Source organism: Athene noctua, chromosome 1 (genome assembly GCF_965140245.1).
Source record: "Athene noctua chromosome 1, bAthNoc1.hap1.1, whole genome shotgun sequence".
Lineage (NCBI taxonomy): Eukaryota > Metazoa > Chordata > Aves > Strigiformes > Strigidae > Athene > Athene noctua.
This window is the reverse complement of record NC_134037.1, coordinates 22,407,933-22,425,909: the sequence shown is the minus strand read 5'-3', so window position 1 is coordinate 22,425,909 and position 17,977 is coordinate 22,407,933. Positions and strand designations below refer to the sequence as shown.

Genomic DNA, 17,977 nt, shown 5'->3' with positions numbered 1-17,977 from the left:
TTTTATTATTGTCCCACTTGTGTCCTCTCTTTTACATTTCTCCATTTTCATATAAGCATAAATTTCAGCATTTATCTTCAGTAATTGCTCTCTAAAATCATGCTCATGCTTTCCATGAGATAAAACCTACAAGCATTTATAAGTATAAATGGTGGCATCAGTCTGGGTAACAACCCCCCTTTCAGCTATTTCTACACATATTCGCTGCCTTTCACATTTCAGGCACCAGTGTAAAGTCATTTGAATGAATCCATGACAATTTCCCTGAATGTTTCATGGATCCTTCTGATCAATTTGCTAATTTTGCTATTCTCTATTTACTTAGAGCCTATTTGCAAACATTGGTAGACAGCATGCCCGCTTTTTCAGTATTAAATGAGTCCATGAGTCTATAAGTCATCCCTGTAACTTGTTCTCTCCCTCATGTTCTTTGTTATAACTTTGTTCCAAAGCTTCATTATATTTTATCCTCTAAGTTACCTCAGTTGGTCTTGAGAAGATGCACTGGCACCAGAACAGCCAGATTACTTTTTAAGTGTATGTTGTTGAAGTATTGGAACTATCTTCTCTAGTGTCACATACACAGAAGTGTGCCTTCTCTTGAGCTAGATGGACTGTTACGAAAGGTCTTTCACCCTACTGCCTACCTGAATTAAATTCAGAGATGTCTGTATCATTCTTTCCATCAAAATTATCTATATCCCTTTGGCTTTTGACATTGCCTTGTAGCTATGCAAAATGTTACGGCTTGTGGGAGGATATTGAAGCCTGTATGATTATTTTGCTGTCTATCCACACACAGATAATGCACACTCTGCTTTCTTCTATCCTTTTTTCCCCTGATAGAAAAAACACAGCTTTTTCACCTGTGAAATTCTTGCAGGTGGCTACAGCAGACTTAGCATACTTTTCTTACTAAAATCAATCACAGACTCGTTTTAGTATCTAGTATCGTATATTCTATGTGTAGTGTCTGTAAATTCAACTACTCCTGCTGTTCTGATGTGGTAAACTGCTGTCAGCCAACCTAATGGCCCCTCTGACCTATTCATTTCTCCATCATATTCAAGATTATTTTGTATTTTCAGCATGCTTTTTCTGGTGGTGTAAATAAGCTTCAACTTCCAGATAACCTTAGGAACAAGAAAAAGATTGTACGTCATAAGGTCAAACAGAGTTTGATATGTTACTGCCTTAATTTTTTAAAAATGCAGAGTATGGCAATGTATGACCTGTCAGCATCTTGCACAGTATTTTTGACCATTTTTTGATTGGGAACATTTATAGCTAGAGTTGTCTGTTAGACTTTAGCATACTTTTAGTGTGGTTTAGATCAAATCTAGTCTAATCTAATCAGATTAGATTATATTATTTCCTTTGTGGTTAAACTATGCAGTTTAAATTCCTCTGTACTTCATTTCAGTTTTCCAGTAGCTTTGGCAAAAAAAGAGTATACCTTTAGCTCTTGTGTCATGAGATGGGCAGGAACACCTGTAGCTGTTTAATTGTTATTCTTTTTCATTATAGGAGAAAGAAGTTACCTTCAACTTTTCATTTCACTTGACTTTTAATTTTATTTTTCCCAGGAAGTCTTAAGTCTGGTGACTTAATGACACAAAAGTGTATTTTAGACCTTGTCAGCACCATACATGTTAACAGAAACAAGAGAGAATGGGATAGATTTTTTTCCTTCCATATACATAGAGGAATGGATAAAAATACTGCAGTGTGACTGTGATGTGTGTTTGTCCATATCAAAAGCAAAAAGTTTCCCAGAATATTTTAAAGGAAAGATAAGTGTAGTTGATGTCCTTCTTCTCAGTGGAAGATAAACATTGTATTAACTACTGAAATTACCTTTAATTAGTGTGTTTCATATTGTTGATATGACTGGATCCTATCTGAATATTTCTATGTAGCATGCTGATTAGTCTTTTTGATTACTTACTAATTCAAAAAATTTTTTATTCACTTGCCTTTATAATATAGCACCACTACTTCTATCATTCTACACTTCTCACCAGTCCATCAGTGTAATTTTTTTCTCTGTAAGAGGTAAGGTAGTATATACAGTGAGAACTCAGTTCTTGTGAATATTCTTAATTGCTAGCTGGTAATGGAAACATTTTTTGACTGTTGAGGAGAGAGTTGGTCACTACATGTGATATAAGTTTAACAGAGAAATAATGAGATCAGTAAGTCCTTCTGTGCCAAAGGAATTTGTAGTTTATATTATAGTTCAGAGTGGTTTTACTTTTAAGATAGAAAAGTAAAGAAAAGTAAAGGTAGTCTTATAAAGGTGGAAAACATAGTTCATTCATTTATAATCTTTCATTTTTCTTATGGAATGTCTAAATCCTTATTTGGAAAAATGTATAGATAAGTATTTTTAGTCCTTACAGCAGATAGATAGTACTTTATAGTAATTTTTATTTGCTGTATTGACTGGATGTTTAAGTGAAGGTACAGTAGCTATAACATCTTGAACATTATGAGTTTAGAGACTGAAAAAAAAAAAAAAAGCTTATTTGGGAGATGAAAATTAAATTGAAGAAATGAGTGGAGAGGAAATAATTCAGCCCCAGTAACTATAAGCCCATGTAGCTATGATCCCAATTAAAAAAAAAAAAACTTAATTAGAGTTAGATGTTATTTTCTATTTTTTGGTATTCTGTTCATTGCAATTACTACAGCATGTTGTGTGATTTTTTTAAATGGGTTTTTTGGGGTTTGGGTTTTTTTTAATTGGTTCACTGGTTTCTTAACAGAATCTTTTTGAAGTATTCTATTTTCCATTTTAACATTTCAGTGAGTTAACAGAATACCTTTAATTAGATAAATAAATTGGAAAGTGAGAAGTGGAATAAACCATTTTGAAAAGGTGCAGGAATTAAACACAATCTTTCTGAGTTACAAAACCTGTATTTGCTCATGGTTTTCAGTAACAATTATGTTGAACATGAGGATAAGAAGAATGAGCATGTACTTGAAAGATACCACAATTAAACTGATTTAGAGCATTAGGGTGGGATACTGGCAGGGATATTAACATCTGATAAAAGCTAAGATGAAAAAGAAAGTATAGGTTTGGAAGGATATTATTAATAGTGTACCTTAAGGGCCATTTGACTGATGATGCAGAAAACAGTACACTAATTGAAATCATTGTGAATCAGCAGCATCAGTACAGAAGAAGAGCACAATATGTTATGAAAGGGCAGAACTTTAGGAAATGCAACATAATAGTACGAAGCGCAGGGGGATGACATTAAGGATTGTTACTACAACAAAAAAACCTGTGGAATAATAATTTTTCATGGGAGCCTAGTGAAGGCTTTTTGTAATGTCAACAAAGACTGGGTATGGTAGTTAGGAAAAGAATAGCTCTGAAAAACCACTGTCCTTCAGACTTAAAAAGAAGAGATAGAGGGTTTAGAGTATAGCAGAAGAAACACTTTCTAGAAGTAAAAAGCATTAAAACCATTATACAGACACTACTAAGGCTGCCCCATCTAGAATCTATGTACAATTCTGGTTATTCCAATTAAAACATAAAGTTTTCTATTGAAAATTTTCTTTTCTCAAAAAGTATTGTACTGTCACTTGCTGTTCCTATTTTTAGCTGTAGTAATTTAAGATTTGGCAACTGGGGTTGCCTTTGGTACATAAGGAATTTTAACCTTTCTTTTTTTCCATTCTGCATAGAGTTGGAAAGTGATATTTGTTTTCAGTGGTTTTTAGACCTCATAGTCTTGTAATAAAATTGATAAATTTTACAGTAGGCAATGTTTTGTGATTTCTACCATGACTATTGGTTTTTTGACTGTAGTTACAAAGTACTGAAAGTAGCTTGGCATCTGCCTGTATGGGAGTTCACTCTGTAACCTCTATTCTGAATTTGTTGATCTTTAGAGCACTTCAGCAAGCACTTTATTGTGTCTTTAGGAATATTATGCAAAGCACAATTTACTGTTTTTTAACTACATTGTTCAGGTGATACATAAAAAGAATAAGCCATGAAGTCAGTGGATTTTTTAAAAACACTGTGCTATGTATAGTTTTTTAAGGACTGCCTGAGGACTGCTATGTGTGTTTTTCTTTAAAAGCATCATTCAAATAAGCGTTTACAGTACATTTGTCACAATTCTGCTCAAGCAGCAAGACATTCTGGAAATCAATTACAAGGGATCAGGTAAATGCAGGCTACAGGATAAGATCAGCTCAGTAGACTGTAAACAGAAAGATACTGGAGAAGCAACCAGGCATTCTGCAGATCTTTCCACAATTCAAGCCACTTACCCTTGGCTAGAATAAGCTGCTAAATCAGAGAAAAATCAAGGTATAGGCAGGAAAAAGAAGCTAGACAGGAGCTATGCCACACAGTTAGAATGAAAGATCAGCACTGAATATTGATCCTTAGAGACTGGGACTGCTTTAGTACCTGTTTCTTCTGTGAGAAGTGACAGAAAATGTTTTGGGCAGAAATTAGACATACTTTTGGATGCAATATACTTGCAATCCAGAAATGTATCAAAAATCAGTGACATGAAAACTAAGGAAATTGCTGTTTCTTTGCACTCTAGAGCAATATATTCACATGCTTAAATACATCCCTTTAATTCTGTTCGGTAGCATGAAGCCAACATAGGGAAAGTGAGCTGGTTAATTTTTGAATCTTCATTCTTATGATATTAAGCTTCTAGTTTTAAAATCTGTACTGCAGCTAAGTGCACAAACAAAAATGAAGCACTTTCATTCTTTTCAGGATGCACGTACTCAGGAACCATTTCCGCTTTCCCCAAAAGATGATGTGTTGCTCTGGAAAATTGATGTGGCACCTCTTCACTCTTGTTTTTTCTAGTAAATAACATCCTTTAGAAGACAGAATGGTGGATCACACCATGGCATATTGACAGCAAGCAGAAGAAAAGGCAAAATAAATCCTGTCCCCCAAAAAAGATAAACAGACTATTACTCTTAGAGAATTGTTTATATTAATATTACCATTAAGTTCACAGAATTCTTAATTTTTGTTTGTTTCTTTGTTGAGAAGTTGAGACTTTGTCTTCTAGTTGCTGACAACATACTAAATTCTAATCCACCAGGATTAGCTGAGCAAGACTCTACCCCCAGATGTCAATAAATCTCTCAGGATAAATAGCCGTGAGTTTCCGCAGCAGACCTGCTTGCTTCACACTATCTTTGACACCAAAGAAGAAAACAAATTCTGGAGCAAGCTGCATATGTTGAAGTCTGTGATGCTCATTACTTAGCTTTATTGCTGGTATTTTAAAATACCTATTTGTTCAAGAAATACATGTTTTCAGAGGACTGTTATGGGAAAAAAACCCCTGATTTGCATTGTGGTATTTTATCAGTAATTATAATAATATATGATCAAGCTATATTGCTTTTTCTTCTGAAAGCAGAGGATATTTAGATTTCAAATAAATCCACCACATTACTAGATGTCAAGCACTTGGGCATCTATTTTTCCCTAACATGTCAGAATTCCTTAGACAGTATAAATTGGTTATTTAAACCATGTGGAGTATTGATCATCTTGAAGAAGTAATCTTTGCATGTAATTTAAAGATAACGACAATGATGATCTCTGTAGTCATGACAGAGATTTGTTGTCCTGACCTATAGAAAATACTCATGCCAAAAGACTTACAGAGCTTGAATCTGAATTTGAACTGTCATTACAGGGCAGACAGTCCAATAATTATTATCCAAGTATAGGTTTTGTTAGCCATCTCAAGTATGTAAAAAAAATTCCTAGAGACACTTTCATATTGTATTGGAGATTGAAGCCATTGATGTATCAAATCAGCTCTGCAGACATCATTGAGATAAATCCAGTCTTCCTACAAGAGATACTGTGAAATACAATTGAGTAATTTATTATTTAAAATTTTAACTTCTCCCACAAACTTCTATTGTGCTTAAGGAGAAATTAGAAAATAACATGCATCTTTATTATCCTAGTGATTAAAATAAATCGTAAATATTTACATTAAGCCTTTTTTAAGATACAGCTGAAGGATTTTTAACTTTGATAGTATTTATTTTTCCAGTGCATTCAGTAAGATAGTGATGGTTTGATTTGTTAATTTATATTTACTAATATTTTCTTGTAATTCCTGCTTAGAATTAACATGCAACTTCTGCTCTGAATATAAAGACATCTGCATGTTAATAACTTAATGCAAAATGACATTTGGCCTAAGTGCTGTGGGACCATTCACATGCTTAAAATCTTTGTGGGATTGGAGTTTAATGGATGAGATTCATCTCACCTGACTGTAGACATCTGATAGTCATCAACCTATGAAAGTACTAAATTGTTGGACTCACCTTGGAGTCAATGGAGAGAAATAAGCATCTCCAGAGAATCATCCAGCTCACCTATCTGTGCATTTGCTTATGATAAAACAAAATAACTCATGAGTTTAGCATGACTCCCTTATTTCATCGAATATTTCAGCTGGAAGGGATCCTGGAAGTCACCTAGTCCAGCTCCCTGCTCAAAGCATGTCTAATGAGAGCATGTTGCTCAGGGCCATCTCTTGTCAGTTCCTAAACGCTTCCTAGGATAGAGATTTCACAACCTTGCTGGGCAACCTCTGCCAGTGTTTGATCACCTTTGTGGGGGGGGGAAAAAAAATCTAATGTGGAATTGAAATTTGCTGTGTTCCAGTTGTGTCTGCTGTCTGTCATTCATATACTTAGGGAACAGAACTTTATGTACTTGAATGGGGTGAAACCCATCTCACTTGAATTACTACTAACTGGCGAAACTATAAAACTCATATTGGTAAGTACATATACCCTCCATTCTCCAGCCCACCTCAGTGACTGGTCCTACTTTACATTCTGCACTCAAGAGATGACTTGATACTGCCTACAGCTTTCAGTCATTCAAGCTGCTCCTGTTTCCCTGCAAGACTCCTCCATCTCTTTCTTTCATACAAATAAAGCATGCTGAAACTGTAATTCCTTAGATTTTTCTGTCTGCAGCAAAGCCAAATACCTCACACCTGCATCCTATGCTGCTTTCTCTTTCAGCTGACAATATTACCCTTATTACCTTGAAGCTTAATGTCTGTGTTATTTCAGTTATCTTACTTCATTGCTCCAAGTTTAATACAAAATAAACCAAGGTTACAATACAGGAACCAAAATTTTCACAAAAAAACCCAAACATTTAATGCAGTCCAAGTTTATGTTTAAAAACTTCTATATCTTTTTAGCTACATTATTTCTGTTAATAGTCCAATTTCTGTTAATAGTCCAGTTATATAAGCAAATTTGAACAGTTTTAAGATAGAGGCTATATGCCATTTACAGTACAAAATCCCATTATTTTTAACATGAAATTTCAAAGAGATTAAGTAATTCAAATAATTCTCTTTTTTTAAATTTTCATTCAGGTCCACCCATAATTTACAAAACTTCAGGCAAAATACATATTCTAGCAGGAGGCCATATAGTACTGTAAACAAGCCACTAGAAAATGCTGTAAAAAAAGCAATAAAAACTCAAGTCAGACATCAAAAAATCATACAAACAGGAAGGAAGACTTGGATCATACAGACAGGAAGGAAGATTTAGGACCTGGGAAGATGCAAACCTGATCAAATCTGTCTGTATCAGCATGGTAACTTTAGGTAAAACAGCTGCTGTCAGAGAAGTATCCAGATTTTTATTAAGGAAATACAATAAAACATTCAGATAAATCTAATGGAGAGATAGTTTCACATGCTGCAGATACTGAAAATCTTAAAACATATTTTGCTGAAATCCTTAGCCTGCAATAAAGTAAAAATTCAGCTTTTCCCATTTCAGCTGGCACTGAAAATACATTTTCTCCTAGAAAAGTCTTTGGATTTAACACCTGTAGTAGCTAACTGCCCATACAGTAAAATATGCTTTATTAATATTAATTAATATTGTTTAAAATTGTCAGTGTCAGGAAGAGAACTGAAGTCTACCAGTGCCCATCTGTTATTCTGACTGACATTCTCACAAAGACAGTGTTTATTTTCTTAAAAGAAATTAATGCAGTAAACAAAACCCAAAAGAGACCAGGAATGCAGGTCCATTCATCATTTCACCATGAAAGTGAGATAGAAAGAGGCCAAGAATAGAAAACAGTGCTTCATGCTCCCTAGTGGAAATACTTGCAGGAAACAAAGTTACGACTGGGAGACAAAATAATAAGAAATGTGAGGGTAATTCAGCACAAATTTCTAGAATTTAGGAGAAGCAAACATTCATTTCTGGTTCTAGTTGGAATAGTCTGTACAGTAACAGCAGTAGTAGAAGAGATGGGAATTTCCTCTAACTGTGTTTAAAATGGGCTTGCAGCCTCAGAGAAGAAAAAAAGCAAAGATATGTCATGTTATTTTGTGGCAGTAAGTCATTTTGTGGTGATGAAATGACTTCATAGCATCTTGAGACCTCTCAAACTTACTATTTGGTATTAAATGGAAAGCATGTCCTTGTCAGCTAGCAGGAACAGGTGCTTAGTTGTGCCTCTATTTTTATCTTTTCTGTGTTTTGAAGAAATGGAGAAAGGCATGGTATTTAAGTCTAGAATTTGTTTTCTCCTGAATTCCAGTGCTGTCGTGGTGCTTGCATTTATTGTTTCACTTAAACCCAAAAACCTCAGAATTCATTTTGTTAAGCTTTTATTTTTAGTTTGCATATTTCTTTTTACTTGTAGCCCTATATACACTACACTTTTCAGACCACAGTGTGATACATATAACAATGTATTATGGGATCTGTAGAGGGAAACTGTTGTAACTGAAGGCAAGAAATAATCATAGTCAAATTGAGTAAGGTTGAGAGCAAAATCACTGTATTACTAGAACAGACTTTGTGGCTGACATATGTAAACTATGAAAGAACCTGGCTCTCTCTTTTCCTATTTCATTTCACAGAATCATCTAGGTTGGAAAAGACCTTGAAGATCATCTAGTCCAACCATTAACCTAACACTGACAGTTCCCAACTACACCAGATCCCTCAGCGCTATGTCGACCCAACTCTTAAACAATCTCCAGGGATGGGGACTCCACCACCTCCCTGGGCAGCCCATTCAACACCCAACAACCTGTTCTGTAGACAAATGCTTCCTAATATCCAGTCTAAACCTTCCTGGCACAACGTGAGGCCATTCCTTCTTGTCCTGTCACTTGTTACTTGGTTAAAGAGGCTCATCCCCAGCTCTCTGCAACCTCCTTTCAGGGAGCTGTAGAGGGCGATGAGGTCTCCCCTCAGCCTCCTCTTCTTCAGACTAAACACCCCCAGTTCCCTCAGCCGCTCCTCGTACGACCTGTGCTCCAGACCCTGCACCAGCTCCGTTGCCCTTCTCTGGACACGCTCGAGTCATTCAATGTCCTTTTTGGAGTGAGGGGCCCAAAACTGAACACAGGAATCGAGGGGCGGCCTCAGCAGTGCTGAGTACAGGGGTAAGATCCCTTCCCTGTCCCTGCTGGCCACGCTGTTGCTGACACAAGCCAGGATGCCATTGGCCTTCTTGACACCCTGGGCGCACTGCTGGCTCCTGTTCAGCCGGCTGTCAATCAACACCCCCAGGTCCTTCTCTGACTGGCAGCTCTCCAGCCACTCCTCCCCAAGCCTGTAGCGCTGCTGGGGGTTGTTGTGGCCCAAGGGCAGCCCCCGGCATTTGGCCTCATTGAAACTCCTCCAGTTGGCCTCAGCCCATGGCTCCAGCCTGTCCAGGTCTCTCTGCAGAGCCTCCCTGCCCTCGAGCAGATCAACACTCCCACCCAACTTGGTGTCATCTGCAAACTGACTGAGGGTGCACTTGATCCCCTCGTCTAGATCATCATTAAAGTCACTGAATTGCTTTCTCGTAAAACGAAATTTCTGCCTGAGTTGGGACAGTGTTGCCCCAAAGATCTCAGTCCCCTGTGGGAGGCAGTGTGAACACCTTCTGCCCATCAGAAGCACTGAAATAGACAAAGCTCTTCGGAAAGGATGTCCTGGTGTCCATCTGCAGGGGCAAGGGAACAGCTCTGCAGGAAGGATTTAGGCATCTTGATGGACAGCACATTGTGTGTGAGTCCAGCTGTATGCACTTTCAGTGATACAGCCCCACACATGGGGCTGCATTAGCAATAACAGAGTCAGCAGGGCATGGGAAGTGATTATTCTTACTTTCCATTCCCGAGGCCACATCTGAAATACCTACATATAAAATACTGTGTCCAGTTTGGGTCTTCCTGTGGAAAAGAGATTTGTGTTTTAAACCAGTTAGTGAAGAGGCTGGACTAGAGGATTTGCAGGATCCTTCACACCCTATTTGATTCTGTGCAGATATCATCAGTGAAGTGTTCAGATTTCTATATGCATTTGTTTGAATCTTGTTAACTGCCTTTTATAACTTATCACTATATTTTAATAAGGTAAACGACAACAGGAGTTTTAGCGTAATCTTCACTATTGTCAACACCAGATTTCAAATTATAAAAGATTGGTTAAGTTTTATTATAAAACTTGTTAAATTTTAATCATGATTGCCTGTGTTGGTTGCATTAGTTGTTAGCTGAGGAGTTCCCTTCTGTGATCTTTCGTCAGCCACTTGTATAACTTTGTGCCACTTGGATAAGGCATAAACACTGCATGCATTTATGCATCTACTGAAGCTGAGTTGGTATCCAGGCACCCCATGGATTTGTGGAGAGCACGTACTATTTCTTGGCTCTTATAAATGCTCTGGATTGTCCTCTCTGTCTCTGTAAGGATTCTAGCATCTTAGCTTTAATATTTGAATTTGATACCTGTTAGGTATTGTGAATAGCTTCCCTTCACCGCACCAAATTGTCTGTTTCCATGCTCCACTGTTTATTGATGGACAGATCGTCACTGTCTCAATGGGATGTTGAATAGATCATACCATAAGTGATTCCATTACAGCACTGTTGGGATCTTTGTCAGAGCCTTAGGTAAAAGGAACAGTATGCTTGAGAGGCGATTATTTCACTCAGTTTACTTGAAGACAATAAAAGGATTTGTATTGACCTTTTCTTTCTTTTTGAAGAAGTGAAACAGATTTACTGAAATGAAAATGACAAAAAATTGTGCCATCAGATTTTAGTAGTTACCATGATAATTCAATCATGAAAGTAAAACAAGAGAATCAGCTGATACATATTTAAGTTTTCAGACCAAGAATGTTGCTTTTGCTAACATCAAGTATAACACTTTACAACTCTTAACAACAAAGCATATCAGTTAATGTATCTCTATTAGGATACTTTGTCGTGTTAATATTGTGTGTGATGAGTATTTTATATGACCTTTTTTAGCGTGTATGTAGAGTTCAGTATTCATATTCACCACCAAATGACAACCCAAATGTTCCCTGCAAGTGACAAACGTTAGGTTAATAACTTTTTCAGTAAGTCATGAATGAATAACTGCCTATTAACCTCTATGTGTCATCTTGAATGCTCATGTAGACATATATCATAAATTAAGCAGTAGAGGACTTCACCTTAGGTCAGAAAGAGACAGGAAAGCCTAGCAACTTCATAGACCAATATTCTTGAATCAGTAGTTTGCTTTCTTCTAGGTTAGAACCAAAACGAAAGCAATATAGCATATAAGTATAAATATCTAATTTGTAAATGTAGAAGGTAGCAGTGATATTCTCCATATCATATACAAACCAGACATACACACAGTCATTCAGATAATTATAATAGCCTTTCACAATAGTATATGACTAAATTCTAATTCTCACGACACTCATGGGCACGTAAATAATCTATGTAGCTTTCTGAAAGTTAGTTGCTGAAACTATTGCATGTCACATGTTTTCAGTTTAGACCGCTGTACTTCCATGCCACTACAAAATGAACTTTTGTTGTTCCTATTGAAAAATCTCATAGTTAAAAATTCATATCCAACAGCTCCAAATGTGGGGGATTTCAGAAGTACATCCACAGTGCCTAACTTACTGCATATAGTAAGGAAAGCATTGCAGCATTTGCAGAATGAAGTTGCTATAAGCACGTAAAAGATGCATAAAAAAATGAATAAAATGCAATTGCACATTAGCATGTGTCAATGCTGTTTCGAGAAAGGGCCCTACATTCAAAAATTATTTAAAGAAACTTCTAAGTACATTCTTCAAATTCCTGTCTTAGAAGTTCTTAAAGGAAATATTGCTTAGAATATTATATAGAAAATATGGGAATCCAGTAATTAAAGCTAGGGAAGGCAGTTCATTGCAAATGAATACATTCGTAGTAAATGAAACTAAAATGCAATAAAGAAAATAGTCACTTTGGTTTAAAAAAAAAAAATAAAAATGTTTGTTCAAAAAGATCTAATGCATACTTCCTGAATACACTCCCTTAAGTTCAGTAATTATGAACATAATATGTATACTCAAGGGAAGTAAATGATCAGCACAGATATATGCTGATCCAGAGAAAGTACTTATTGTATGTGTTGCTCCTGGTACTGCCCATTATTATCCTTATTTTTGTTGCCTTTCTTTTGATTTGTAAAGTTAAGTCTCAAAACTTGTCAAAAGCTGTAAAAATCACTGGAATACTGAGAAATACTGGGCAGTTTCAGAAAACTGACATATCTTCCTTTACGGATATATTTCTTCTTACTGCAGATCTAATGCATTTGAAGTGCTGGCACTCGATGGAGTTAGTACTGGGATACTTCAGTTTTATACAGCCCAGGAGAGTGCTGACTGGCTGAGAGCAATATCAACTAACATCAGTGATTTGACACTTCAAAATGTATGTTACTTTCTGCATATTTTCTTGTCTATGCTACTGTAAAATTATTTCTAATTTTCCAAGTGTAGAAAATAATTCACATTGAAGATACAATATATAAAACACGTGTGTATGGGGAGGAAAAGGAGAAAGGAAAGATCAGGAAGAGGTTGTCTGCTCAATCAGAAGTATCAAGAAGTTTTCAAGACTTACAGTGTTATTATAGATAAGAGAGTAATAGAAAATCAGATTGCATTTAGTATTTTAAAGACTTTTAAAGGCAAAATATTTATCCTTTCCAGTCATTTAGCAGAGCTTTAGATATGACCAAATATTTCATTTTTACATTTTTGTAATTAAAATCTGCTTGAAATTAGTATTTATTGACTTTGAAGTATGCATGTTAAAATTCTGTAGCTAGTGGTGTGACTTACAGAGACTTATTGGGAGACAATATTTTTACCTAAGTTGTCTAAAAATTGATTTATTTAAGGTCATGTTATTCCATCTTTCCCCCTAGAAGTATAAAGATCCTTATGCTGTTTTAAGTTATTCCTGTAAAATCATATGTAGTATTTGCTATTGCAAGTAGAATTATTAAATAATCCCTGGAAAAACAGAAAATTATTATTTGGACAGCACATTATTATTCCCAGAAAGAACAACTGAACACTATTGAAGATTCTTGAATGAATCATAACCTTAAATAGGGAACTTGATCATGTATAATACTGAAGATATTTCAAACTTTTCGAAATGGTAGAAATCAATGATGAAAACGTAAGAGCACAGCTCTCTCTGGAAGAATTGCCTGTGTGTTTTTTAAATCTTTTTAGATGTGTTCAGGCTGTAACATCTTTTATAAATTATGATTTAGTAGCATGTCTTTGATTTATGCTTTGTATGCTAGTTTAATTGTTGCTTGGTTCTTCAGATTATGTTGTGTAGAATTTGTATTGGATTTCAACATAAATCTTTGGTCGAGACATCATGAATTTATTTTTCCAGTCTTCAAAAGTTACTTAGAATCACATTTGATCACAATAGTTCCTTTATTACTTTAATTTTTTTTTGTCAATTGCTTAAGCAATGCTTTTGACAAAATCAAGCATTTTTGCTTATGATGCATTCTTTATAAATATTCTCTATTCTCTGTTTAGTGATTTACATCATTTACAGGGTATTACTATTTGATAATTCTAAGAAAGCAATGTAAATTATTAATAAAATTTCATAATTCCTTCTGTGTGAATAGCAAAAGGAAGTGTGTGATATTTTTAGAGCAATTTCAGTCCATAGTTACTAAGCCCAATTCTTTTGCTTTCTAAAGAAATTTACTGAATAAAAGTCACTCCAAGGATATAGGTGAATAAGACAGGAGAAAGTGGCTATAAATGCAAACAGATTTTATTAGCCATAGAGTTCTAGTCTGTTTTATTCAAATGCACTATGTGCAGTAGCATGTGTCCTGACGTAGTATCTTCACTATGTTGTGACCTGTCTGAAGCAGTATTTTATTGCATACTGAGTACTTGCATTGGTCTTCTCCCTTATCTATCACAATAGTGAATTCTGTGAACAGTCTATCTGGTGTTCATATAAGTGGCGATTCTGGGGAAGGGTCTGAGAAACAACATCCATGATAAATTCACAAGTTTTATGCTCTTGGTGAGATACAAAGTAAACTCTATACAGATCATATGAGAAGCAAGTAAACTTTTTGCTTCGACTTAAGGCTTTACAGGTTTTGTCAGGTGTGCAAGCCTGTGGTACAACTGCAAAGGTGGTCTGGACACACTATTATTTTAATTACTGATCATCTGAACAGGAGATGTAATAGCGAGAATCCCTTTTATTGCAAAGCATTTTTAAGACCAGGACTGTGAGACTGGAGTCCAACTGAAGTGTACAGTAACAGGAGGCTGGAGCATGCTTCCTGCCCCGGGGCGCCAGAGGACACAGGATGTTTGACATCCACAAGTGCTTAGCGAAAGGCCTTTGGATAGGCTTCTTCATTTGGAATGCTTTTTATTACCTTAATACTATCATTTCATAAAATTATTCTTTTCTTATCATACTTCTGAAATTGACATTAGGGAATAGATCTGTAATTCCTTAGAGCTTTTTCCTGTTTCTGCACTTCTCCACTTCTGTAAAGTGTCTCCCCCATTCTCCAGGACTACCTGAAGATAATCACTGATGGTTCAGAGGTTATTTCAGATAAGCTCTTATCTATTTATGGATTATTTTCATGAGTCCTTGCTGACTCTAAGTTCAATTGCTTCACCAAATATTTAAACTATTCATTTCCTATTCTGTTCTATGCCTTCATCTCTGTACATAAATTAATTGCTAGATACATGGTCACAATGGACCTTCTTGCGGATACTGTTGGCATAAAAAATGTCAGCATTCTAACTTGACCTATTACTAAGTATTTAAGCAATACATTCCATTGTTTGCTTTTTACTTCCACACATTTTTAGATTTTAATTATGCTGATAGTTGTTTCTTGCCTGTAGCAACTCTTGCTTCACCTTAGTCATTCTTACTTCACCTGCGCCTATTCGTCCTACTCTTACATACATACTGTCATACACATTTGAATACCATTTTGAATCTTGTCTTTTAGAATTTTAATTCTTAAAGAGCTCCTGATACAGATTGTTTTTTTACAGTGCACCCTATCTTTCATGTATCACTTTACCCTAGTGTACTTTATTTTGCTATTTTACCCTAATACAGTCTCATTCAGCAACTGACAGCTTTGTCAGATTTACTGCTGATGCCAACAGACAATCCTAATGTAGGCAGTATAAAAATAGATCTGCCACAATGTGACACTTCTGCTAATATCAGACTACTCTTTTGAACTACTGAAACATCTAACTTCTGTGCAAAGGCAAGCTCTCTGGGGATCAAATGTAAAGGAAGATTCATCTTTCAGTAGTGAAGATGTGAGAAGTCGTCACTACGTAAGGATACTACCCCTGTTTGTTAGCATATCTAGAAAGTGTTACTTGGTAGATGAGAAATAGTGATTCTGGTACTAGCCTGGAGAGAGTTCATATAAGACAGAGGAGCACGGAGAATACTGTGACATGGAGAAAGATGTAAGGGTATATTTTAAGCCCTCCTTGCTGATATATGCCCTGTATGCTTAGCTCAGAAAATCTCCTAATAACAGTAACTTCTGCAAACAGTACAGATTACTTTTTCTTCTAAGGACCCTTGCCCCAAATTATTCATCACTCTGTTCATACTCTTGTTTTTTGTATATTTTCTATCAGCATTCAGAACCTTCCTTATCATCTTCCTTTGTGATTCAATCCCCAGTCTTCTCAGTGTTCTCAAAGCTCTTCACGTTTACCTTTGGCAGAAACAGAGATGACTCAGCACCTCACATTTATTTCTTCATACACCTCTTTTCTCGCAGAAGGGGGTGCAGTTGAAGAGGGGAGAGACGGAACAGAAACTGGCAGTGAAGTTGCCATGATGAAACAAGAAGCACAGAAAACAAGTTGATCTGCATGTGCTTCTCACTACTCTCTTCTTCATTTGTTCAGCCAAAAGGTTCGTTGTGGGCTGAAGTTGAAATGCTGTGCTGGAGATAATTTTTTAGGAGAGAGTTCTTTGGAATAATTTATATTTCTCTCTCTGTTTTGCACCATTTAGATAGCCATCTATTAAATATGTGCAGCTTTTCTCATGGATGTGAATTATTTTGTTTGAAACATAGCAAATGGAGGCTCCAGAAAAGGCAGGTGATCCCTAATCCTCTTGCTACCAGGAGAAGGAGGGGACCTAAGAGATGAGGGAGACTGGAAACAGGTCCCTGCTCAGGGAGGTAGTAAAATCCCTTCCCAACCTCCCTCACCTTCCAGAGTGCCCCTTCACAACAGATATGGAGCCCTGGAACTTGTGAATGAAGCAGAGAAGGATGAAGAAAAAGATCCAAATAAGGAGGAAGATGAAGGTCCACCAAATCCAGGTCACCCTTGACCATGTATTAAAACCAATTCTAAAAAGACCCCAGAAGGGTCATTGTAGTGGGTGACTCCATTCTGAGGGGTGTCGAAGGCCCCATATGCAGACCAGACCCACTTCATAGGGAAGTCTGCTGCCTCCCTGGGGCCCAGGTAAAGGACCTCACGGTAAAACTGCTCACTCTAGTGAGACCCAAGAACTAATACCTTCTCTTGGTTTTTCATGTAGGTAGCAATGATATTAGCACGAGAAGTCCAAAATCAGTGAAGAGAGATTTCAGGGCCTTGGGGAAACTGGTTAAGGGGTCGGAGGCACAAATAGTGCTCTCCTCCATCCCTTCACTTGCAGGGATGGATGAGGTAGATTACAGGAGAAGTGAACAGATGAACTTGTGGCTCCGAAACTGGTGTTACCATCAGGACTTTGGATTTTTCAGTCACAGGTTAGTATACAGGACATGAGACATTTTGGCATCAGATGGGATGCACCTGTCTGAGAGGGGGAAAAGGATCTTGGGGCAGGAGTTAGCTGGGCTCATTGACAGAGCTTTAAACTAGGTTTGAAGGGGGAAGGGGACAACACTGGAACTCCCCGATACAAAACCCAGGGACAATTACCAGAGTTTGTGGGATGGTGTGCCAGTGATGACCCTCACCCTGCCATCTCAGTGGAGGCAAGGGATGGAGACATGCAGCACAACAAAGATGTAAGGGACATGGATGGATCAGTAACTGTGGTAACACCTGTGAAAGATCAGGCTGGAATTAGGACCTCTAAACGCAAAAAGGTGCTGGGGTCATCAGCCCATCTGCAGTGCATCTATACCACTGCACACAGCATGGGTAACAAACAGGAGGAGCTTGAAGCCATGATGGAACAGGAAAATTATGATGTAGTGGCTATCACAGAGACATGATGGGATGTCTGCCATGACTGGAGTGCACCAGTTGATGGCTACAAGCTCTTTAGGAGGGATAGACAAGGAAAGAGAGGTGGTGGGGTGGTGCTGTATGTTAGGGACTGTTATGATTGCTTTGAGTACAGGTGTAGTAAAGACAGGGTGGAGTGTCTTTGTGTTAGAATCAGGGGGAAGGCCAACAGGGCAGATGTCATAGTGGGAGTCTAATATAGGCCACCCACCCAGAACAGAGAGGTGGATGAAATATTATATAGCCATTTCAGAGAAATCTCATGATCACCTGTCCTTGTTC

At 36.9% G+C, this 17,977-nt stretch overlaps 1 protein-coding gene across 1 annotated transcript in view; it reads left to right on the top strand.

Annotated features, from left to right (window-relative positions):
• Positions 1-17,977, top strand: part of SNTG2 (syntrophin gamma 2) — a 306,792-nt gene that overhangs the window by 221,504 nt on the left and 67,311 nt on the right. The window contains exon 10 of the mRNA XM_074922311.1: positions 12,671-12,800. Coding sequence (XP_074778412.1) covers positions 12,671-12,800 — 130 coding nt within the window. The remainder of the gene's footprint in view (positions 1-12,670; positions 12,801-17,977) is intronic.